The following is a 24706-nucleotide window of genomic DNA, read 5'->3' on the forward strand; positions in this document are numbered from 1 at the left end:
CACAAACATACACTGACATCAACACAACACACCAACAAGAATCAACAGAATCAACAGTGGAGAAGGAGAAAGAAGACTGGAAATATGTATGAAACGGTACTAACACTTACATGTTAATGTGAATTACTGTCTAAAAACTATGTATATTTGACCAAATTACAATTTACAGGTGAGTATTTCAGTATTTAAACAGTGGTGTTGTCCAGCCTGATGTCTCCTGAACCTCTCAGTCCCCAGTGAGTCCAGCTTCCAATCAGAGACACATTCTTAACCGGTCGGTCTCTTAGATGCTCTTGAAAACGAGCATGAAAAGAGCCACGCAGACTACCTACAATTATAATAAAATATTTATATAATTATACATATATATGTGTGTTATTATAAATAGTTTATGCCATATAAATACTACACCCTATTCATCTTATTGATGAAATACATTCATTAACACAAGCTGTGCTGCTTGCGTGTGTTTGTGCCCAGAGCTGGAGAGAAGATGAGCTGCAGCCTGATCTGTCTGATCGATGTACTTACGTCGTTGAACCACTAGAGGACGTCAGATTTCCACACTGACTTCATGTTGGATTAAGGGGCTGATGAACGGATGGATCTCTAATCTTGTGATGATTGATTGCATTACCGTGACAACAGCCACACACTGCACTGAGATGCTGTTAACAAGGCGAGGAACCAGGTCACAGGGTCACGTGGTTGATCGCTGTTGCCATGGTAACCACGACCCTGCTGTTTCCGTGGAGACAGCGACTTGACTTTCTGTCACCATGGTGATGATGAAACCGGATTCTGGGTCAGTGAAAAGTGGCTCAACATAAACAAACGAAGTTCAGAAGAATCAGAAGTGAACCACTGATATTCCTACTGCGAGTTTTACCTAATGAGACAGATGGTTCAGATCAAAGATACTTTCTGATCAGAAGAAAATGATAACTGTCAAACCCTACAGGTATAGAGACTAAACAGCGTCGACACAATGGAGCCAGTGACTGCAGGTCTGCACCTGAAGATGGAAACTTTTGAACAAAGAGAGACTGTATTACTCTGAATTGCATTTTAATCCAAACCGTCCTGTGTCAGTGAGTGTTGTTTTAGGGGAAAATGACAATGTCTTGTTTTGAAATAAAAAGTTCAAAACAAAGTTTAGATTGAGACTAACCTCAGATCAGACTGAGATTAAATAAAATAAAGGCTGCAGCCAATCAGAGAGCAGGACAAAATTATGTGACCTACAGAACAGAAACAGTCAGCAAAGAGTTTGACAAAATAATAGAAACACCTATCAGCACAACACACTGAGCCTTTGTGTGATCCGTTACCGTGACACTTTGCCTGAAGCATCCCATCACCATCTCCATGGTAACAGAGCCAGTAATGTGACACTGTCTCATCAGTGTGTGTTTTAGTGGGAACACGATGAAGTATCAGAGTCCTGGTAGATATAAACAAACCTCACATCCAACACAGAAGGTCAAGTATTGGTTTCTTAATTAATGTGATAATGTAGTGTCTCATAGGTTCCATGAAATAGTCATGTTGTTGGGTAGACTTGGTTTCAGAGTAAAGGTTAGAGTTGGGATTGGGGGCTTGGGGGTCTGAATGCATTTTGTCAATGGAATATCCTCACAGAGACAGAAACAGATGGTTTTGAATCAGTTTTTATTTCTGAGTCTGAGTGAAGAAAATAAAGCCACCTACAGAACATGAACTTTGAACACTGTGGTGTTCCGGGGAGGCAGCACTAAGAGGAAGGATCAGCTGCTACAGATCTTTCTATCTATCTATCTATCTATCTATCTATCTATCTATCTATCTATCTATCTATCTATCTATCTATTTATCTATCTGTGAATCTCAGAGCGTCATCTCAATGTCTTGGGTCCTTGAATCTCCAGGACTGAGGAGCTACAGGTTTTCCTTTTGGGAAATAAAAATAATGACGCTTTTGTTTATAAAACAGAACACATTAAATAAACGATGAATGAAATAAGAGAACAGTTAAAAACAGCATTTGTTGAGAAGTTTGGAAGGAAGACCACAGAGGAGGCTGTTGCAGTAGTCCAGTCTGGAGGTGATGAAAGAGTGAATGAGTGTTTCAGCTGTGGTGGGGCAGAGGGGTAAATTGAGATGGGCGATGTTTCTCAGGTGGAGGAACGCTGTTTCTGTGACCTGATTGATGCGCTGTTTGAAGGGGAGTTGAGTGTCAAGGATGAATCCAAGGCTGGAGGTGTGAGAGGAGGGAATCAGGGGTGAGTTACCAAAGGTAACAGACGTGCTGAGCTGGCTGGGTGAGATGTTTGGGATGATTAGGAGGTCTGACTTGTTGCAGTTCAGTTGAAGGTAGTTGATTTTCACCCATGTGTTTATTTCTGAGAGGCAGGTTGAGAGGGTAGAGAGTGTGGAGGAGGTGATGGATTTGGTGTAGAGGTACAGTTGAACATCATTAGTGTAACAGTGGAAGGATGTAGATGATGAAGAGGACGGGGCCAATCACAGAGCCTTGGGGGACACCTTGTGCCAGGGGGGCAGTGGGTGAGGAATGGTTGTTTATGTGTATGAATAGTTGTCAGTTAGAGTATAGAGCCAGTGATGTGGAGTGATTTCTCAAGAGAGCAGGATGGAGTGGTGGATGGTGTCAAAGGTAGCAGCGAGGTCCAGGAGGATGAGAATACTGACATGGCCCGAGTCTCTGGAGAGGAGGAGGGCTGTTTCAGTGCTGGGCTTTTGGCAGAACTAGATTGAAAGACTTCATATAGGTTGTTGTGGGTGAGGTTGAAGTGGAGCTGGGAGGTTACGCCGCAATCAAGGATTTTGGAGAGGAAGGAAAGGTTGGAGATGGGTGGAAAGTTGGAGGTGTAGTTGGGTTTGAGTCCAGGTTTTTTGAGAATAGGGGTGATGGCGGCTATTTTAAGGCTGTCAGGGACTGAACCAGAGGGATTATCATATCATATTATCACATCATATTAAAACAGATTATAAAAGCTGAACTCAGAGAGAACAGATAATCCTGCTGGGACCAAGGAAATAACGTTGGCACTGAGCTCAAGACTCGTTTATATTTAAATCATTTCAATCTACATCCAAGAGATGGAAGCTTCAACCAGTGGCTATCCAGGCTCTAAAATACACTGAGAGGAACCTGTCCGATCACATGATGGTGATTCATAAACTGTGTTTCTGTCCTGATCATCTCAAATCTCAGCAGACATCACTCTGAACCCCAAGACACATTTAACAAAAAAAAAAAAAAAAAACAGTTGGAAACACAATTTACTGATGAAATGAGAACAAAGACAATGAATTTGAAGTCAAAGTCATTGTAATTATAAAGGAATGAAGGAAACAGAAAGAAGTGAGATATTTCACAGTCTTCTGTCCTGACATTCAAAACAAGTGTTTCCAACACTTTAACTTCCCGTCTCTGTTGTTGTCATGGAAACCGAGGTCCGGTTATGCCACTGACGGATAGTCCATCGGTCTGATCCAAAAGTTAATCTGGTGTTTATTTGTTTTAATTAACTATTTAATTAATTCATCTCATTCCAACACTGTCTGAATGTATAGTAATGCATCAGTTTTATGTCGTGCTTTATCATAGACACTGGATACGTTCATTCATACTCATACATTCATTCACTCACAAAGTCACGTCCTTGTGGTGGTGGTGGTAAACTATCTCAGACACAGCTGCCCTGGGGCAGACTGATTGAACGATGGCTGCCAATCCACGGCTAAAGCCTCGGTGACCACCAACATCACTCACTCGCAATCATACACCAGTGGAGTTCAGCAAGGTGGGTTAAGTGCCACAACGACAGACCAGGGATGTGGTGAAAATTAACCACCAATCTTTCGGTTATTGGACAACCGCTCTACCTCCTGAGCTACTGCTGCCAAGTTTAGGTTTCTAGGCGCCACCAAGACCACAGCTAGGTTAGGTAGCTTCTTTGTTCTGTGGATTGTAGCTGTCAAACAAACAGAGCTGATCCATACATATAAACTAGACATGAGTCCTGGTCAGGAACTTATCGCTGAAACATTTAGAACACAAGTTTATTTTGAAGGTTCGAGTCATGGTGTGGGTTTAATTTGTTAGTTCGTTTTCTGCAGCTTTTCTGCACTTTCTGCAGCCGTTGGGTCGGGTCAGTATATGAATTCAGCCGACAGGCTGCGACTGCAGCGGACGGAGCGAACTTTGAGCTCGTGGTAGCATTGGACGAAGCTGTGGTAGATGAAAGTGATTGGCAGCGCCAGCAGCACGATGCCGCTCACGACACAGATGGCGCCCAGCACGCGTCCCGCCACCGTCACCGGGTACATGTCCCCGTATCCCACGGTCGTCATGGAGATGATGACCCACCAGCAGGCGGAGGGGATGCTGGCGTAGTCCTGGTTTCCGGCCTCTAGGTCTAGGCCGTGCTCCAGCAGCTGGGCCAGTGCACTGAAAATCGCCATGGCAACGCAGATGAAGACCAGCAGCATCACCATCTCACGGTAGCAGCGACGCAGCGTTAGGCCGAGCGTCTGCAGGCCCAAGAAGTGACGCGCCAACTTGATCACCCAGAAGATGCGCATCATACGCAGGATGCGCAATGTCACTCCCGCCCGCTGCAGCTGGGAGTCCTCCCCAGTCAGGATTGTCACAGTAATGGAGATGTAGTATGGCATGATGGCCAACAGGTCAATGAGATTCAGTGGATGACGCACAAACTCACATTTATCCCGAGATACAAGGAAACGGACGATACACTCAGCAGTGAACCAGGTGATACACACCGCCTCGATGATCCTGCAGAGGGAGGAGTCAGTCAGAGGACAGATGTCATATGAACTAGACCAGTCACAGCTGTTAAATGTACATTTGTCCTCACCTGTGCAGATCCATGGTCTCTGAAGCCTTCCAGTCTGGTAAGGTACTGGCACATAGCATAACCATGGAGATGACCACGAACAGAACCGACACCGATGCCAGGATCTGCGCAGCTAGCGATGACGCGGGCTCCTCAAAGGTCCTCCTCAACCTCTCCAGCCAGCGACTCTGTGGCTCCTCAGGGCCCCGCGACTCCTCCTCAGGGAAGAAGTGGACGGAGCAGTCGGACATGCGTCCATCGAGGCGGCGCTGGCAGCAGGGCAGCAGGTCGGAGCTCTCCAAGCCCCAGTACAGCATCTCATTGTAGAAGGACAGTTCACACATGTGCGGCACAAAGCGTAGCTTCCCATGCTGCAGGTACAGCATGATGAAGCTGAAGGCCTCGGCGTGGCGGTCGAAGAAGAATTCGTTTCTGTCTCGGTCGTAGTCGTCGCAGAGCTCCAACAGCTCGCTCTCTGACCCGCAGCGATGTAGCCGACTGAGTCTGCTGAGAGGCAGGTGTTTCATCAGCTCTGGAGAGAAGGAAAACCTGCGACCACCAACGTTCAGGGTCCAAAGAGTGCTTCCAACCTTCATCTTACTCTCATTTAAAAGCTGCCTTCAAACTTCATGTTGCCCTGGTTTAGAGTTCAGAGGTTAGAGATTCAGCCTCCAGTCTCAGGTTAGGGTTAGTCCTCAGGTGTCTTCTGTTAGAGAAGCTCCATGCTTTGTCATCTGCTGTTGAATGAAACCAGCATTAGCTGTTTCCATACTTAATGTCTTAGGGTTAGGGTTTTTTCACACATTCACACATTTTCATCTTCCTATAGAAACATCAGCTTCCCAGTGTCTTCAGGGCTATAATGAAAATAAAATCTGTCAGAACCAACAATACAAGGCAGATTTATGTATGGTTGAAATCATCCTCAGTGAAACTGGAGAAACTAAGCCACATTTTCATCTCGTAGCTACAGTTTAGAAAAGATGGAACACATCACTGTATTAGAACACTCACCAGCGTAGAGCATGAAGCTCCAACATTTAAATCCACCATCAGAAAAAATCACCTCCACAGATTCTGTTTGACTTCTGCTTCTTTTCTTTTCATGACTGAATCTGAGATTCAACAGAATATCATCCTCCTCCTCTTCCTCCTCCTCCTGACTGGAGGATGATCCTTCGATGATTCAGTCCGTATACTTTGATTCAATAACTGCATTTTCTTCAACCTCTTCTCATTCTTTTGTTCCATCTCCATCACCTCCAATTAAACATTTAATCAACTTCATTATTATTTTATGTTTGAGTGAACGTCAAAGTCAGGTATGAATAATGTTTTTTTTTTTTTTTTTTTTAAAAAAAACTCATTAATAAACTCCACACTTAATTCTGTAGAAAGGGTTCCCTCTGCTGGAGAAAGTGAACCCTTTTTATTTCTTTAACGTTTACAGAAATCATAAGAAAAAGAAAAGGGGGCTTTATAATAAACAAATATGGGTTCTCCAGGTTTGTTGGATTTATTCTTAGTCTTGATTCCACCTGTGTCTTTTTACCGGGAGATATGATATGAACCATGAAGTCCAGGGACTCTGCTGAGATGGAATTAAATGTTTCTGAAGCTGCAGGAACTCACTGAGGTCAATAACTGAACTGAAGAAGCTTTGAATCATCGGGACTCTTTGAGTAGACTGCTGGCCTACTGAGGAGGAAGGTTCTTCATCAGGAGAACAGGAAATTTCATAAGTACTCCTAGAAATGGAGAACCTACAGGAAAGATGGCAGCCTAACTCTAACCATCATTGTTGAATTGTAAGCACATTCTCTGATCTGAAGAGAATGAATACGTCTGCCCTGATCACCTGTTAATAGCAGGAAGCAGGAAGCATGGTGGAAGAATCACACTCGATGTTATGAAGAGTTCAGTGTTATAAAGAGCATGAACTTTAGAGATGAACATGTTTCCATCTTGGTCTCTTTGACCAACGTCCACTCCACATGTGTCAGACCAGCTTAAATCTAACCTGAATGAGTTTGTTAGTGTCTTTTGATCCTGGCTGTGTGGGGATGGTCTGATGGTCTCTGTTGCTTGGAGGTTGTGTTGAAACGAGGTGTTGCTATTATCAGTAGCCTGTTCTAATGAGATCTGGCTTTGCAGCCATTAGGAAGATCCCTCCTGATTCTGGTGACATGATACTACCCCAGTCACTGACTTTAGAGACGCCCGTATTACAGCATCAGGGGCTTCACACACAACCCAACAACACTGGCATCTAGTGTTACATACCACATGTTTAAAATATGAAATCCTCATATCTGACATTTGTCTATTGGTTATATTATCGGCCTTTATTTTAGCTGCTGACTGTGTCTTTAGTTAACCCCTGTGGGAGGTCTGAGGCACCATCAGCTGTAGAGTTTAACATTTTATATATTGATATTATTATATACAATGAGCAACAACTGAAGGTTTGGATGAAATCTGGTTTTTACGTCAGACAGAAGAAGAACACCATGTTCTGGTCAATGACGGGCTGTGGAACGGACTCTTCTGTTGCATTGGTTATTTTTGAAGTCTGTTTTGCTCTGGAATGATTTTATTGCTGGATAAAAAACAAACACTTTCTAGCCATGAGAATCATCTTAGAAGTGAAACAGTTTTGGTGGGTGTGCACTTTAGGTGTGCATTGCGTGATGTGTTAAAAGGATCAGGGGTAAATCTCCTTCTCAGCTTTAATCTCTGACCTCTTAGTGACTCTTCATCTTCCTCAGTCAGATCCAACTCTTGACCATCAGCTGATCTTTTGCAGCAAACACCGGTCTTCTTACCAGAGCCGCCACGTTGGACCAGAACCAACAAACCAGCACCAGTTCTACAGAGGACCTGCATGTTTGTATACCACACTTTCTGAAAACTTTGCCACTAAATATTACAAACTAGTCCCTCAAACAGAGACACAACCTTTGTGGACTGAATCTGACCGTTTACTATATTTATTTATTGACCCTCGATTCACATTTTAAAGGCCCAGTCTTTGACACCAGAACGTGTTTGTCAGTTAATCTCTTGACCTGCGGTACTACTGTGAGTAACCTCCACCAGGATCTGTCCTTTATTGGAACAGGACTGGTCAACATCAGGGACATCCTGTCTTTCTCACAGTGATGCTGAAACATCAGATGATGCATTAGTATCCAGGTCCAGGCTGGATTTCTGTCCTTCATTACTGTCTCCTGTCTCCAAATACTCTTGGAGCAATTAACTGGAGACATCACATGTCCTCTATTGTCCTCCTGTCCTCTAATTTCTTCTCTATTACTACTCATGTAATGCTGTGGTACCCTATCCACATCTCCTCCTTTACACTGAAAATATTATGTTGACTTGTCTGAACACATTAATAAACATTGACCTATGACATGGCTCCGCCTCCCAGGACCCTTCACTTCCTGCCTGTGGCCTTTAGCCGAACAACAGATTTAACCTGATCCTCTGAGCTGATTAACTCGGTTTATCTTGCCAGGGACGACCTGCTCACTGTGAAACTACAGCTCAGATATTTTTTTACGTTCTCTTACTTTTTCTTATTGCTTATATTGCTCTTTGTTCTTAACACCGGTACTTTGGGTTGGAGCTGCTGTAACGAAAAGTAATTTTGCCCTTGGATCAATAAAGTAATTCTGATTCTGATTCTGAGATACGAAGTCATGGAATCAAATGACTTTTTCTTATATCACCAGAATAATTTGCAGCAACATCAAGTTTAATTTAGTTAACTACAGATTATTCAGTATCTCACAAAAGTGAGTACACCGCTCACATTTTTGTAAATATTTTAATATATTGTTTTACATGACGACACTGAAGATATGACACTTTGACACAATCTAAAGGAGTCAGTGTACAGCTCATATAAAAGTGGAAATTTGCAACACAGTCATTATTGTCTGAAGCGCTGACAACAAAAGTGAGTACACGTCTAAGTGAAAATGTCCAAACTGTTCCCAATTAGCCATTTTCACTCCCCTGTGTCATGTGACTCGTTAGTGTGAACAGGTCTCATGATAAATGTGGCGTTTCCACTCTCACACTCTCATACTGGTCGCTGGGAGTTCAACACGACACCTCATGGATAAAAGAACTCTCTCAGGATGTGGAAAAAAGAATTGCTGCACTACAAAGACCAACACCACATAGGCCAAGACCATACAGTGGTTTAACAGGACGGTTCCACTCAGAACCGACTTTACCATCATAGACCAAAGAAGTTGAGTGCATTTGCTGAGCGTCATATCCAGAGGAAACCTGTGAAACTCTAGTGAACTCCAGGACCAAGAGAGTTCAGGCAGTGCTGGAAAATAATGGTGGCCACACAAAATATTGTTTTGAGTTATTCTGAGGGGACAGCACATGTACACTGTTATGTGAGCTGTACACCGACTACTTAACATTGTGTGAAAGTATCATATCGTCAGTGTTGTCATGTGAAAAGATTTATTAAAATATTTACAAAAGTGTGAGAGGTGTATTCGCTTTTGTGAGATACAGTAGATTTTACCGTGAGACGTGTAATAAAAGACGAGTCAGAGAGTTTGTGTCAGTCACAATTATTTTATAGGAGCGACTACAACCACCAACCAGCCCACAATATCCAACTGAAAACACCACAACTCTGCAAAGACAAAAACTTAACATACAAAAAATAAACTCTTCAAACTGCCCCTTTAATCTCTACATAGCTCATCTGACTTGATCTAGACAAGTGACTTCAGACCAGGTCCACACACACTGTGATGACGCTTCAATAATTAAACTCAGACAAACCAAGCTCAGCAAAGTGTGTGTTGGTTGGTTTGGCTGCAGAGTTTCAGTCTGAGCCAGCGTCGCTCTCACAGGGAACCAGGCGGCTAGCTAGCATCTCAGCTGGTTACAGTAACTTATTAAGCTCAGTTTGAAAACAAAAAATACAGCATGAGAAACGTTTCAAGTCAGGATGTTCATAAAAAAAAAATAAACAAACAAACAAAAAACCAAATCAAAAAGAAAATGGTTGTGTAAAACTGATCAGTCACCCTGTGTTTGTGTATTTACAGATGTGTGTACAGGTGTATACGGGTAAATTTGTTTGTCTTGTGGCTGGATGTACCTGCATTTACTTCTATACTCAGGTGTTATTCATCGCCAACAGGTCTGGTTTTTAATGGCGTCTGTTTCCGTGGCAACCAGCTCCATCAGCGATTGGACTGCGACATTAACCGATACCAGACATCCTAGACATTCACATAAAACACACGAATAAGATGTCAGCTGATCAGGAAGGTACCAGCTGATCTGGAAGGTACCAGCTGATCTGGAAGGTACCAGCTGATCAGGGCGGTACCAGCTGATCAGGAAGGTACCAGCTGATCTGGAAGGTACCAGCTGATCAGGAAGGTACCAGCTGATCAGGGCGGTACCAGCTGATCAGGACGGTACCAGCTGATCAGGGCGGTACCAGCTGATCAGGGCCTACTGGTTGGTCTCAAACCTCCTGGACTCAGATCTAATGATGAACATCTGACAGAAACGTCAGACGTTTGTTTAAAAATAAACTCTGTTCAACATATTTACAGAAAAATATCCACAGTACAGAACTTTGACTTGTTCACTTTCAACATGTGTTCATGTGTGTGTGTTGATGTGTGTGTGTTGTAGTGTGTCTGTGTGGTTGTGTGTGTGTGTATTTGAACACAGGTGCAATGGCGTTTGTATAGAACAGGAAGCTGGCCACTTCTCTCTGCAGGAAAGATGGCAGTCATGGGGGAGGCGCCCAGTTGGCGGTGGGCAGGGCCCCAGTCTGTGGTGGGTGTGGCTTTCAGGCCTCTGGTGTGTCCCCACCCTCTTCGACCTGGTTGGTTTTTCCCAGCGTCTTCATCTTGGACATCATGTCGCTGAGCGTCTCCTTCACGCCTTTCTCCAGGAGCCATCCTTCACTCTCACATTCTGGGTTCTCAGGGTCGTCCATCGTCTCCAGAGCCGTGCTGAGGTACTTCAGCCCCGCCATGTCCACCACCTGGCACAGAAACACAGGGTTAGCATTAGCATTAGCATTAACAACAGCATTAACAACGACATCAGCTTCCTTCTTGAGACTGAGCATCAGTTTGATGAAGTAGGGAAAGGTCAGAGTTCAGGATCTGGATATGGGCATTAAAGTGTCCCTTGGACTTTGAGTCCTGCAGCGTGGACAGTGCAGTCTGCTGCCTGGTCCTGGTTCTGATGGGGAGTGTATATGTGTCCTGGTCCAAGACCTGGTCCTGGTTCTGAGACCTGATTGAAGCGCCTCATACATTGGATGTAATATGTGTGGTTCTGGTCCTAACAGATGTCAGCGGTGTTGGGGCAGACGGGGACAGAAGGACTGTGTTGTCGGCATATTTCAACAAATGGTGATTTGGGGGCGCACACATCCGGTCCTCGGTGTAAAGGGTCTAGATGAGGTGAAGGTGAACCAGAGTGATTAAGTTCAGGATGCTGGATTAAAGGTTCAACCTGTTGTTTTGACCCAGATACTGAATCTCTTCTCGCTCTCATCTGATCTTCCCAGAATGCAATGTGCTGCTGCAACGCACCGCTTAACCCCCCCACCCAGGAATAGTACCTGATCCTCACAGGTCACCACAGCAGGAGTCATGGACCACATACGAACAACACAAAGGAAGGGAAGTCAGATCATGTGACCAATAAATCAGAACCAACATGAATTCACCTGCGTGCCTAAAACGGATAAGAGTCTGAATCTTTTTAAATCCTGTGTTTTCCACATAGATGCTGGTGGGCATCAGCGCTAACGCTAATCACTGGCTAATCTATAATTATGCTGTTAACCTGGTGCAGGTGCACCGCAGCGATTATCAGAAGATTAGGTTCAGAACGCTGCTTCTTACCTCGTTAGTTCATTTACTGACAAACTTTCATCTGGGTCCTTCTGTTCACATTAAACTGTCTCCACGTCTCTGCGTCCAATCAGACGCTGTCTCCACATCTCTACGTCCAATCAGATGCTGACTGGACAGAGCACGCTCAGAAGGTCACAGAACTGACGTGGTCACGGGTCAAGTCTTTGATAGGTCATGGACTCAGATTAGAAAGAAAGGGGACAGGAAAAGGTCAAGAAGAGGACGGTAAAAGGACGGGAAGATGAAGAGGACAGGAAGTGGCTAAGCTAAGCTAAGCTAAGCCAAGCTAGCTTCTGTGGTGTATTTACCACACAGACGTGAGAGTTAATCTGAACGTCCCCACCAAAAATGAGCACTTAGCATTTAGGACTTGGTAGCTAAAACTTAGCATCTGTCCGTTAGCATGTGTGAATGGGCATCGTCCCTTAAGCGGGCTAGGGGCCAGGGCTGCTCTCTGATTGGCTGAGCCTACCTCCAAGACGGCGGTTAGGAGGACGAGTGTCCCGATGCTGGACATGATGCTGCTGTAGTAGGAGAAGAGCGCCTCCCTGCAGCCCCGCGTCCAGATGTTCAGCTCCTCTGTCCGGTGGTCGTAGTCGTAGTGGGCGGAGTTATTGGTGAGATGGTGCTGGAGGCAGGGACGAGGAGACCCCGGGTTACAGCAGCTGAATGGGACGCTGTCCATCAGGAACTTCCCCTCCACGTTACTGAGGACACGACTGAGACAGACACACAAGACAGGACGCACATTCTCACCTGGATTAAAAGACAGACACACAGAGAGACAGAGAGACAGAGGGAGAGACACAGAGAGACAGAGACATAGAGAGAGACAGACACACAGAGACTGGAACTCACTCTTTGACGTCCTCGCTGCTCATGTCCAGGTACCGGTTGCTGATCCATTGGACCTCGAACCAGTCCCTGAAGTTGTTGTTTCCGCAACAACGGAACTCGATCTGGGTCATGTCCATCGTCCTCTTCATGAAGCAGCGTCCCGGCGTGTCCGTGTCCTTGTAGAACCTGATGCTGTTCTTCAGGCCGGTGGCCAGCGTCAGGTAGACGTCCACCTGCATCAGGAAGCAGAGCAGCGCCACCAGCAGCAGCAGGAGGACGAAGACGCAGCAGCTCAGCAGGAACGGCCTGAGCGTCGGCCTCCACCTGGAGAACTTGATGGGGTCCAGGGAGTCGTGGCAGACTTTGCCCCCGAAGGCGTTGACCCCGCAGGCCAACGCCCCCACCAGGATCAGCAGGTTGGGCACGGCGTGGCTCTCGCCGTTGTCCATCATCTCGCTCCTCTTCCTCAGCTCGATCTTGAAGAAGATGCCGAGGCTGAAGACGAGGATCCCCACGATGACCGAGACCCAGTAGAGCGTCCACAGACCCTGAGCCAGCTTCACCCGCTTCTGCAGGTTGAACTTCACCGGCATGAACGCCATGTTGTCACCTCAGAACACCAAGTCAAACAGTCCAAGTTCGGATCAGTAACCGTTTGGACTTCCAGCGGTCTCAGAGGCGTGAGGAGGGTCCATAGTGGTGGGGGGGCCGGGGCTCTGGTTCCTGTGGAGGCGTTGAGGTGTGAATGTGTCGGAGCTGCTGGAGCTCGTCTTAACCCTGGAGCGGCTCTGATCTTGTTACTGCAGATAATCTCAGCTTTGTTGTTAATCAGCAGCTTCGTCTTCGGCCGTCACGCGCTCCGCCGAGCTCCGCCTCCTCAGCAACCACGGCAACGCCACCGTCCAATCGATTCGCCGTTTATTCAGGTTTCTGTTCAAGGACCTCAACGAATCTGCGTTTAGTTTCCACAAAGTGAAACCCACAGAACCCATGACACCTTCAATAAGCTGTTGATCATGTTTAATTCTACTTTTAAAATCTTTATTTTCATATATTTGAAATATTGGCTTATCTTTTATTGATCACTGTTACTGCGTCATGTCCTTCCAAAGCCTTTATTGGTTTTCTTATTCTTATACAATATCGTACATGTACTCATTTATACAAGAATTCACATATTAACAGGTCATGTGATAAATGAAGCGTCGTCATGGCAACGTGACAACCAGCTGATAAAAAATCTACACAAACTGGGCAATTTGCACTTGTTGAAATAAACATTTAAATAAAGTTAATGAGATGAGCTCTAACAGGAAGTCACATCACACAGCACTCGACCAATCACAGCTTTAAATAAAAAGTTAGAACAAAGTTCCCCGGCTTAGAGGTCATGTGACCTACTGACTAACTGTTAGCGTGTTAGCATGTTAGCAGTGACCTGTAGTGATGAGGTGTCATCAATCACACTGATTAATAGTTGGTTCCCATCGGCTGACTGGCTCATGGATGGAAAAAAGTAATCCCATTACTCTTCTTCAGACACCTGCCAGCAACACAGCTATGCTAAGCTAACATGTAGCAGGACTGAGACATGCATTATGGGATCAACGTCTGTCTTCAACCTGAGGTCTGACACACCTGTCCAGACTCAGAGACCAAAACAACTTTTCATCCGTTCCTCGTGATTGGTGGAAAAGCCTGAAAAAGTCCCTGAAAGCTGATTGGTTCAAGGGTTTGTTATGAAGAGGGGCGGGGCTAAGGCTGAGAAACTATTGATGGCCGTCTCTCTAAGCGCAGGGGGCGGAGCCTAGTCGACATCACAGGTGCTGCCAGTCGATGGCGACGAGTGTCTGATTGGCCTCCTGGGCGTGACCTATGACCTCAGCAATGCCATGCTGCCGCCACAAGCGCTCGATCTTCCTGTAGCGCTCCGAACACAAGTGGAGGGGGTTCCCCCGCCTGCAACAACAAACAAACAAACAAACAAACAAATAAATAAAATGAACACAAGTGGAGGGGGTTCCCCCGCCTGCAACAACAAACAAACAAACAAACAAACAAACAAATAAATAAAATGAACACAAGTGGAGGGGGTTCCCCCGCCTGCAACAACAAACAAACAAACAAACAAACAAACAAAAAATAAAATGAACACAAGTGGAGGGGGTTCCCCCGCCTGCAACCAAACAAACAAACAAACAAACAAATAAATAAAATGAACACAAGTGGAGGGGGTTCCCCCGCCTGCAACAACAAACAAACAAACAAACAAACAAATAAATAAAATGAACACAAGTGGAGGGGGTTCCCCCGCCTGCAACAACAAACAAACAAACAAACAAACAAACAAACAAAGACGTACTTGAGACCCTGGTCGGTCTCTCCATAGTCGTCCAGATACGGTGGAGGGTAGAAACAGCCTTTAGTTTTACCTGCAACAAACAACACCTGACTCTCTCTGACCCTGCAAACACACACACACACACACACACAGTCAGTAACAGGTGAGTTTACATTTGCACAGGAAAGGACCAGTAGTGCTAGCGTGCTAGCGTGCTAGCTACCTGAGGAAGAGGCCCAGGCCGGCTCCACAGCTCAGAGCGTGGGCGGTGCAGGCGCCCACATCGTCTCCATCCACCTCCGTCTGGCAGCAGTAGCTCTGAGAACACAACATGGATCCACACACCAGGCACAGAGTGGGAGCTCGAGATTTATCCCCCACCGACCGAGGACACCTGCACAGGTAACACCTCAGTAAGAACCTCAGGATCCGCGTGTGTGTGTGTGTTACGTGAAGCTGGAGGCCTGGTTGATCAGGGTGTGTGTGTGTGTGTGTGTGTGTGTGTGTGTGTGTGTTACGTGAAGCTGGAGGCCTGGTTGATCAAGGTGTGTGTGTGTGTGTGTGTGTCTGTGTGTGTGTGTGTGTGTGTGTTACGTGAAGCTGGAGGCCTGGTTGATCAAGGTGTGTGTGTGTGTGTGTGTGTGTCTGTGTGTGTGTGTTACGTGAAGCTGGAGGCCTGGTTGATCAAGGTGTGTGTGTGTGTGTGTGTGTGTGTGTGTGTGTGTGTTACGTGAAGCTGGAGGCCTGGTTGATCAAGGCGCTATAATCCTCTGGAAGTTCGATCAGTCGATTTGATTCTCTGGGAAATCTCACGATGACTCCGCCCCCTTGGAGGGTCTGTCTCACACCTGGATGACTGCACCACCTGGACATGAGCGCGCACGCACACACACACACACACACACACACACACACACACACACACACACACACACACACACACAAGAACAGTAAATCAATAGAAACAATAGAAACATGTCACTGAAGTAAAACTTCTAACACTCTAGGTACATGAACATAGAGTGTGTAGAGTTTACAGGTATTTCAATGAGTGTGTGTTACCTGTGTGTGTGTGTGTTACCTGTGTATGTGTGAGTGTGTGTTACCTGTGTGTGTTACCTGTGTGTGTGTGTGTTACCTGTGTATGTGTGAGTGTGTGTTACCTGTGTATGTGTGAGTGTGTGTGTGTGTGTTACCTGTGTATGTGTGAGTGTGTGTGTGTGTGTTACCTGTGTATGTGTGAGTGTGTGTTACCTGTGTGTGTGTGTGTTACCTGTGTATGTGTGTGTAACCTGTGTATGTGTGAGTGTGTGTTACCTGTGTATGTGTGTGTGTGAGTGTGTTACCTGTGTATGTGTGTGTTACCTGTGTATGTGTGTGTGTGTGTGTTACCTGTGTATGTGTGAGTGTGTGTTACCTGTGTATGTGTGTTACCTGTGTATGTGTGTGTTACCTGTGTATGTGTGTGTGTGAGTGTGTTACCTGTGTATGTGTGAGTGTGTTACCTGTGTATGTGTGTTACCTGTGTATGTGTGTGTTACCTGTGTATGTGTGTGTTACCTGTGTATGTGTGTGTGAGTGTGTTACCTGTGTATGTGTGTGTTACCTGTGTATGTGTGTGTTACCTGTGTATGTGTGAGTGTGTGTTACCTGTCTGTGTGTTACCTGTGTATGTGTGAGTGTGTGTTACCTGTGTATGTGTTACCTGTGTATGTGTGTTACCTGTGTATGTGTTACCTGTGTATGTGTGTTACCTGTGTATGTGTTAGTGTGTGTTACCTGTGTATGTGTTAGTGTGTGTTACCTGTGTATGTGTTACCTGTGTATGTGTGTTACCTGTGTATGTGTTAGTGTGTGTTACCTGTGTATGTGTGTTACCTGTGTATGTGTTACCTGTGTATGTGTGTTACCTGTGTATGTGTGTTACCTGTGTATGTGTGTTACCTGTGTATGTGTTAGTGTGTGTTACCTGTGTATGTGTGTTACCTGTGTATGTGTGAGTGTGTGTTACCTGTGTATGTGTGTTAACTGTGTATGTGTGTTAACTGTGTATGTGTGTATGTGTGTTACCTGTGTATGTGTGTTACCTGTGTATGTGTGTTACCTGTGTATGTGTGAGTGTGTGTTACCTGTGTATGTGTGTTAACTGTGTATGTGTGTTAACTGTGTATGTGTGTATGTGTGTTACCTGTGTATGTGTGTTACCTGTGTATGTGTGTATGTGTGTTACCTGTGTATGTGTGTTACCTGTGTATGTGTGTTACCTGTGTATGTGTGCCTCCAGCAGTGTGTGTTGGCAAAGCAGCAGCAGGTTGGAGGGCAGACTGAGGTAGCTACACAGCGCTTCCCACTGGCCAGGACCTGTAACTACAACGCACACACATTGTCATTGTATTGTTGTGCAGTTGTGATGCAGTGTTGTGTAGTAGATGTGTGGTGTCGTTACTCAGTAGATCAGATGGGGGCGCCGTGGAGTTCAGGTTGTGGAAGAACAGGGCAGCGGATCGAAGGAAGGGAAGGACGCCGACTTTGAGACAACGCAACAGCTGCCATCCAGAGGACACTTCAGGTAACACACTAGAACAACAACATGAAGTCACTCAACCAGTCAGTGCATGTGTGTCTGTGTGTTCTTGTACAGCTATCTTCCTGAGAGGGAGTTTATGTTTTATACCAGGGTTGGGGTGTCAGGGGCCAGGGTTGGGGTGTCAGTGGCCAGGGTCGGGGTGTCAGGGGCCAGGGGCCAGGGTCGGGGTGTCGGGTGTCAGGGTTGGGGTGTCGGGTGTCAGGGGCCAGGGTTGGGGTGTCAGGGGCCAGGGGCCAGGGTCGGGGTGTCAGGGGCCAGGTGCCAGGGGCCAGGGTCGGGGTGTCAGGGGCCAGGGTTGGGGTGTCAAGTGTCAGCGGCCAGGGTTGGGGTGTCAGGGGCCAGGGGCCAGGGTTGGGGTGTCAGGGGCCAGGGTTGGGGTGCCAGGGGCCAGGGTTGGGGTGCCAGGGGCCAGGGTTGGGGTGTCAGGGGCCAGGGGCCAGGGTTGGGGTGTCAGGGGCCAGGGTTGGGGTGCCAGCGGCCAGGGTTGGGGTGTCAGGGGCCAGGGTCGGGGTGTCAGTGGCCAGGGTCGGGGTGTCAGTGGCCAGGGTCGGGGTGTCAGGGGCCAGGGTCGGGGGTGTCAGGGGCCAGGGGCCAGGGTCGGGGGGGTGGGGTGTCAGGGCCAGGGGCCAGGGTCGGGTGTGCCAGGGTGTCAGGGGCCAGGGTTGGGTGTCGGGCCAGGGTGTCCAGGGGCCAGGGTTGGGGTGTCAGGGCCAGGGGCCAGGGTGGCATGGGTGTCAGGGGCCAGGGTGGGGTGTCCAGGGGCCAGGGTTGGGGTCAGGCCAGGGGCCAGGGTTGGGGTGCAGCAGGGGCCAGGGTTGGGGTGCCAGGGGCCAGGGTTGGGTGTGGGCCAGGGTTGGGTGCCAGGGGCCAGGGTTGGGGTGCCAGGGGCCAGGGTTGGGGTGCCAGGGGCCAGGGGCCAGGGTTGGGGTGCCAGGGGCCAGGGGCCAGGGTTGGGGTGTCAGGGGCCAGGGTTGGGGTGCCAGGGGCCAGGGTTGGGGTGCCAGGGGCCAGGGTTGGGGTGCCAGGGGCCAGGGTTAGGGTTAGGGAATGCATTATGCCGATGAGTGTCCTCACAAAGACGGCCATATAAGCGCGTGTGTGTTACCTGCCCAGGTGTTTCCTCAATGTGTTGTACAGTTGGACAGTTAGCTCCTCCTCCTCAGATCCTCCTGGTCCTTGATCCATGCAAACCTCCTCTGAGACATGTAGAGAGAGACATGTAGAGCGAGACAAGTGGAGACAACGACTACTATCCAGTATCACTCTCCATCCTGATGAATCACGCCCCAGTAACACATCAGCACCATCACCCTGAACACGGGGCCCCCCAGGGATGTGTTCTGAGCCTCTCTGCTGACCCACAACTGCACAACGAAGCACAACTCCAACCTCCTCATCAAGTTTGTGGATGATACGAAGGTGGTGGGTCGTCCCCCCCCCCGACCCCCCCCCAGGGAGGAGTCTGAGGACCAGGACCAGCAGACTGAGGGACAGCTTCATCCACCAGGCTCACTACCTGCTCTGCCCCCCCCCACCCCCACCTGCTGCTCACCAACTCACACCAACCAAGGACCCCCCCCCACCCCCCACTCCCCCACCCCACAACACAGACTGCTACTGGACATTTATGCCTGTGGCTCATCGACTGTGTCCACATATATTCATTCATTCCACACATACTTTCTGCACTGTTCAACTCAGGGCAGCATCAGCGCCGTCATGTTCTCCTTCGTCTACGTCGTATATACGGGACTTTTTTTTTTCTTTTATATTTTTTATATATTCTCAACGTTTGCACATTTCTTGCCCCCGAGCTCCATGTGGGAGTCTCACCTGTGGTGGAGGTGAGTAGGATCTGGACCAGGTGAGCTACAGTGACCAGGTGAAGGAGGTGGAGGTGGCCTGAGTCCACCACGCTCCGCCCTGATTGGTCCAGACTGTGGACTGAGCTGTAGGACAACACGCAGTAAACCTGCAGACACACAATGAATTAGATTTAAACTGGAATCAAACGGAAAACAAACTGGATTTAAAGTGGATTTGTACGATGGAACTCACCAGCAGATGAAACATGTCACAGTCGAGGATACAAGGAGTGTTTTCAATCTGAGAGTCTGGAACCAGAGCTACAACACACACTACATTACACAACTATTACACAACAATTACTATCACTCTGTGTGTGTGTGTGTGTGTGTTACCTGTAAACAGTCTGATGAAGTGAGTGTGAACAGATTTTAGTGGAGCTGCCGTCCAACAGGCTGAACTGAACCTGGTCAGAGAACTAAGGCAGTCATCCTGACACACACACACACACACACACACACACACACACACACACACACACACGCACACACACGCACACACACAGACACACACACGCACACACACAGACACACACACGCACACACACAGACACACACACACACACGCACACACACAGACACACACACACACACGCACACACACACACACACAGACACACACATACACACACACACACACAGAAAAGTGTTTTCAGTATTAAAGTGCAGTCAGTGTGGACCAGTACTAATTACTTTGTGACATTAACAGATTATCAGTCAACACATATTCACTGAACTAATGTGAGCTCATCTTAAACCCCGCCTCCTTCACAGACCCCTCGTCCAATCAAACGGTTTCCTTCTCTTGCATGGAGTGAGTTACCTGTCGACACGTTAAACTTCCAAACAATGGCTTCTCCTCGTCCATCAGGAGGCGCTCTGCAAATAAACACCAAAATAAAAACATGAGCATACCAGGTGAATGTGTGTTTACCTGCCAGCTCAGGTGTGTGTACCTATGCTCTGGATGGTGTAGGCGCAGGTGGACCAGCTCAGCACCGGGACTCTGGGGTCCTGCTCGTTAGGGTTCAGCTTCAGTCCCACCTTGTAGGTCAACATGCTGAAAGTGTTGATCATTTCACTGATGCTGCTGGAGAACGGGTTCCTGAGGATACAGAGACATCACTGCTGACATCATCCAACGCATCCTGATTGGTTGATTGATTGACTAATTAATTAATTGGTTGATTGATTGACTTACTGACTGATTAATTTATTGTTTGTTTGAATGATTGACTTACTGACTGATTGATAAAAAACTATTGACTCACTGGGGAGTGAAACTGACTCTGAATCCTTCAGGACCAACAGGCTCTGCCCACTCTGTTGTACCTGGAACACAGACACCACAGCACAAATCAACACCAATCAGCACATTAACACACAGGTGACTGACAGGTGACTGACCTTCAGACTGCTTCCTGTGGGCGGAGTACAATGCTGCTATCTGCTGACTGGTTGTCTTCAGCCACGCCTCCAGACTGGGATGAGTGACACTAAGAAAAAAAGAGACAGAACCTGGTGTTAGGGTCAGGTGAGTGTCTCCCTGAGTGTCTACCTGTGGTCAGGTGAGTGTCTACCTGTGGTCAGGTGAGTGTCTCCCTGGGTATCTACCTGTGGTCAGGTGTAGATGTCACCTGAGTGTCTACCTGTGGTCAGGTGAGTGTCTCCCTGAGTGTCTACCTGTGGTCAGGTGAGTGTCTCCCTGAGTGTCTACCTGTGGTCAGGTGATGCTCCTGAGTTCTACCTGTGGTCAGTGATTCTCCTGAGTGTCTACCTGTGGTCAGGTGAGTGTCTCCCTGAGTCTACTGTGTCAGTAGTGTCTACCTGAGTGCCTTGGTCAGGTGAGTGTCTACCTGTGGTCAGGTGAGTGTCTCCCTGAGTGTATACCTGTGGTCAGGTGAGTGTCTACCTGTGGTCAGGTGAGTGTCTCCCTGAGTATCTACCTGTGGTCAGGTGAGTGTCTCCCTGAGTGTCTACCTGTGGTCAGGTGAGTGTCTACCTGTCGTCAGGTGAGTGTCTACCTGTGGTCAGGTGAGTGTCTCCCTGAGTGTCTACCTGTGGTCAGGTGAGTGTCTCCCTGAGTGTATACCTGTGGTCAGGTGAGTGTCTCCCTGAGTGTCTACCTGTGGCCAGGTGAGTGTCTACCTGTGGTTAGGTGAGTGTCTCCCTGAGTGTCTACCTGTGGTCAGGTGAGTGTCCCCCTGAGTGTCTACCTGTGGTCAGGTGAGTGTCTCCCTGAGTGTATACCTGTGGTCAGGTGAGTGTCTACCTGTGGTCAGGTGAGTGTCTCCCTGAGTGTCTACCTGTGGTCAGGTGAGTGTCTACCTGTGGTCAGGTGAGTGTCTCCCTGAGTGTATACCTGTGGTCAGGTGAGTGTCTACCTGTGGTCAGGTGAGTGTCTCCCTGAGTGTCTACCTGTGGTCAGGTGAGTGTCTACCTGTGGTCAGGTGAGTGTCTCCCTGAGTGTATACCTGTGGTCAGGTGGGTGTGAGTGTGGGAGGAGGGGGATCACAGTGTTGCTCAGACATTCGCAGAGAGGACACAGGAACTCTCCGTTCTCCACGTCGTAGCTGGTGTGACCTCTGAGACGCTGTTGACGTCGCTGCTCCTTCAGCTGCACCGCCTCAAAGTACCTGAACACAGAGTGGTCATGTGATGCTCTTGTGAGCTACTGATTGGACAGCGTGCCCTGATAGTGTCTTACCTCTGCCAGCAGGTGGCATGCATTATGTGTCCACAGCTGGCAGTGTGGATCCCCAGAGAAAGGTCAGGGTGCATGAATAGGGGGTCATGATGCTCTGAAACACAGTCACAGATTGGTTAAACACCTGCGACCAGTCTGGACAGCAGCATAGTGTGGCTCCGCCCACCTGGGTCAGGCAGGCTGCGCCAACGGTTCTTCGACAAAACGGTGGAGCGCTGGACAAATGCTGCCAGAACCATGGCTCTGCCGTGACCTCTGACCTCCTGCTCTTCTTGACACAGGATACATGTGACCAGATGGCGGCGCTCAGCCGGCCCCAACCTCCTGGGACCAACACACACCTGGGACGCACAGGTGAGCTCTGGAGTGGGAGGACTAGAGGGAAGAGGTGGAGTGGACATCATCGTGGTCAAGGAAGATGTCTTGTTGGTGGACGAGACCTGACGATAAAATCTGAAACTACAGGTGTGTCCACCATACCTGTGCTCTGCAGCTGCAGACGTCGAGGCCTCCAGCTCCTCCAGACTTTGCTGGAATAGTTCTTTGTTCTCATTGATAAAATGTTTCTGCATCTCAGACATCTGAGCCATGATCTTCTCCCTGCGGAGCCGAGCCATCTCAGCCTTCCTCTTCCTCTCCGCCTTGTCTTTGTCTCTGACCGTCTGCACAGCAACACCCCGTAATCAATCCATCCATCCATCAATCCATTAATCAATCAACCCATCAACCCATCCATCAATTCATTAATCAATCAACCCATCAATCCATCCATCAATTCATTAATCAATCAACCCATCAATCCATCCATCAATTCATTAATCAATCAACCCATCCATCAATTCATTAATCAATCAACCCATCAATCCATCCATCAATTCATTAATCAATCAACCCATCCATCAATCCATTAATCAATCAACCCATCAATCCATCCATCAATTCATTAATCAATCAACCCATCAATTCATTAATCAATCAACCCATCAATCCATCCATCAATTCATTAATCAATCAACCCATCAATCCATCCATCAATCAACCCATCAATCCATCCATCAATTCATTAATCAATCAACCCATCCATCAATTCATTAATCAATCAACCCATCAATCCATCCATCAATTCATTAATCAATCAACCCATCAATCCATCCATCAATTCATTAATCAATCAACCCATCAATCCATCCATCAATCAACCCATCAATCCATCCATCAATTCATTAATCAATCAACCCATCAATCCATCCATCAATCAACCCATCAATCCATCCATCAATTCATTAATCAATCAACCCATCAATCCATCCATCAATTCATTAATCAATCAACCCATCAATTCATTAATCAATCAACCCATCAATCCATCAAATCCAATCCATCCGCAAGTAGATCGCAGCAATTCAAGACATAATTGTCCACCAGGTGCTGCAGCACGTTTCAGACACGTTTCAGACGTGTTTAAGAAGCATTTTAGACAGTTTTAAGTGTTTTCAGCTTTTCAGAAGCTTCTCAGACGCGTTTTAGAAGCATTTCAGAAACATTTTAGACGCGTTTCAGAAGCAGTAAATATAGAAGACTGTTCTATTTGAGGCTTGACGCTTAAGAGCCGCATCAGTACGAGCAGATCGAATCATTCAGGCAGGAAGTCCATCGTTGAAAAAAACGTAGTGGATCCGGGGTTATCGTTGAGAAAGAAGGCACTGAATTAATGCTGCACCCCACCTGCCATGTCTCTGTACCAATAGAGACACTTTGAGAAGCAATGTATTAGGACAATGACCAAGAGATGTCTCACCTCCTCTAGGCCACGTCCCTGGTTGATGGAGACGGAGGACGAGGACAATGTTCGCTCTCTCATTGTTTTAATGTTTGACACCATCTGCACAAAAACACAAAGTATCAGAGACAAACGTCCACCATGAAAACAGATGTTCAGCAGCAGCACTCACCTTCAGGATCCAGGTGATCATGTCTTTGTGGACCTCCAGGTGAGGAGCATTCTGCAGACTCTCCAACAAAGCCAGGACACTTCCTGAAGTACTGGGAGCCTCCCCTGGACCTGGACGCACAGGTAGACAGACATGTGGGCAAACAGGTAGACATGTAGAGAGACAGACAGACAGGTGAGTACTGACGTGAGATCTTGCAGGTGTAGGTGAAGGTGACGTCTTGGTCTCCGTCGCTGGTTTCCAGCTGGTGCTGCTCCTCCAGGAGACCCATGGCCACCAGGTGGAGCACCTACAGGGGTGGACACGAGACAATAGATTTAAGAGTCGGTCTCTGTCTCCTTGTGTCCAGGTGACCTCATGTGTCTCACCCTCTGCAGCATGGACTCAGTCCAGCCCCCCCCACTGGGCTCCACAGCCCACTGGAGGACAGCGCCCTCTACAGCCAGGAGGACGTCACACTGCAGCAGATTCACCAGGCTGGCAAACAGAGGACAGAGAGGGGGGGGTACAGGGGGGGGCATTGCTACCCCTGGCCCAACAACACAGGCAGGTTATCATGGTGACAGGGCTACACCCCCCACCCCCAACAACACCAACACCACCACCACAGGCAGGTGTGT

General features: G+C 47.6%; 3 protein-coding genes and 2 long non-coding RNA genes across 7 annotated transcripts in view; 2 read left to right on the plus strand and 3 right to left on the minus strand.

The window, feature by feature from the left end:
• Positions 1-1654: 1654 nt before the first annotated feature.
• LOC125018992 (potassium voltage-gated channel subfamily G member 3-like) lies at positions 1655-6079 on the minus strand. 3 transcript variants are annotated; one of them, XM_047603489.1, is made up of 3 exons: positions 5877-6079; positions 4884-5599; positions 1655-4801 (listed from the first exon to the last, which is right to left on the minus strand). In XM_047603489.1, exons 2-3 carry the CDS (start codon positions 5456-5458, stop codon positions 4156-4158), a joined length of 1221 nt encoding a protein of 406 aa, XP_047459445.1. In that variant the 5' UTR covers positions 5459-5599; positions 5877-6079; the 3' UTR covers positions 1655-4155. The 3 variants fall into 3 exon arrangements, with proteins under 3 accessions (XP_047459445.1, XP_047459442.1, XP_047459443.1); XM_047603486.1 differs by having other exon boundaries at positions 4884-5719; XM_047603487.1 differs by having other exon boundaries at positions 4884-5946.
• Positions 6080-8693: 2614 nt separating this feature from the next.
• LOC125018649 lies at positions 8694-10470 on the plus strand. The gene is made up of 2 exons (XR_007113981.1): positions 8694-10178; positions 10217-10470. It is a non-coding gene; the product is annotated as an uncharacterized LOC125018649 (long non-coding RNA).
• On the minus strand, positions 9451-13612 carry prph2b (peripherin 2b (retinal degeneration, slow)). Its single transcript, XM_047602686.1, has 3 exons — positions 12656-13612; positions 12270-12516; positions 9451-10911 (listed from the first exon to the last, which is right to left on the minus strand). Exons 1-3 carry the CDS (start codon positions 13234-13236, stop codon positions 10714-10716), a joined length of 1026 nt encoding a protein of 341 aa, XP_047458642.1. The 5' UTR covers positions 13237-13612; the 3' UTR covers positions 9451-10713.
• Positions 13613-13733: 121 nt separating this feature from the next.
• The window catches only part of ubr2 (ubiquitin protein ligase E3 component n-recognin 2), a 34641-nt gene continuing 23668 nt past the window's right edge, over positions 13734-24706 (minus strand). The window contains 22 exon segments of the mRNA XM_047602687.1: positions 13734-14593; positions 14997-15098; positions 15199-15369; positions 15706-15840; positions 17240-17342; positions 17422-17552; positions 18668-18758; positions 19396-19534; positions 19621-19688; positions 19764-19860; positions 20251-20306; positions 20384-20532; positions 20699-20759; positions 20835-20923; positions 21902-22063; positions 22135-22228; positions 22301-22509; positions 22615-22796; positions 23933-24016; positions 24087-24196; positions 24273-24375; positions 24455-24615. Coding sequence (XP_047458643.1) covers positions 14452-14593; positions 14997-15098; positions 15199-15369; positions 15706-15840; positions 17240-17342; positions 17422-17552; positions 18668-18758; positions 19396-19534; positions 19621-19688; positions 19764-19860; positions 20251-20306; positions 20384-20532; positions 20699-20759; positions 20835-20923; positions 21902-22063; positions 22135-22228; positions 22301-22509; positions 22615-22796; positions 23933-24016; positions 24087-24196; positions 24273-24375; positions 24455-24615 — 2639 coding nt within the window. The 3' untranslated portion in view covers positions 13734-14451.
• Positions 15343-15609, plus strand: LOC125018650. The gene is made up of 2 exons (XR_007113982.1): positions 15343-15488; positions 15521-15609. It is a non-coding gene; the product is annotated as an uncharacterized LOC125018650 (long non-coding RNA).

This window comes from Mugil cephalus, chromosome 13 (assembly GCF_022458985.1).
Source record: "Mugil cephalus isolate CIBA_MC_2020 chromosome 13, CIBA_Mcephalus_1.1, whole genome shotgun sequence".
In the NCBI taxonomy this organism is placed as follows: Eukaryota; Metazoa; Chordata; class Actinopteri; order Mugiliformes; family Mugilidae; genus Mugil; species Mugil cephalus.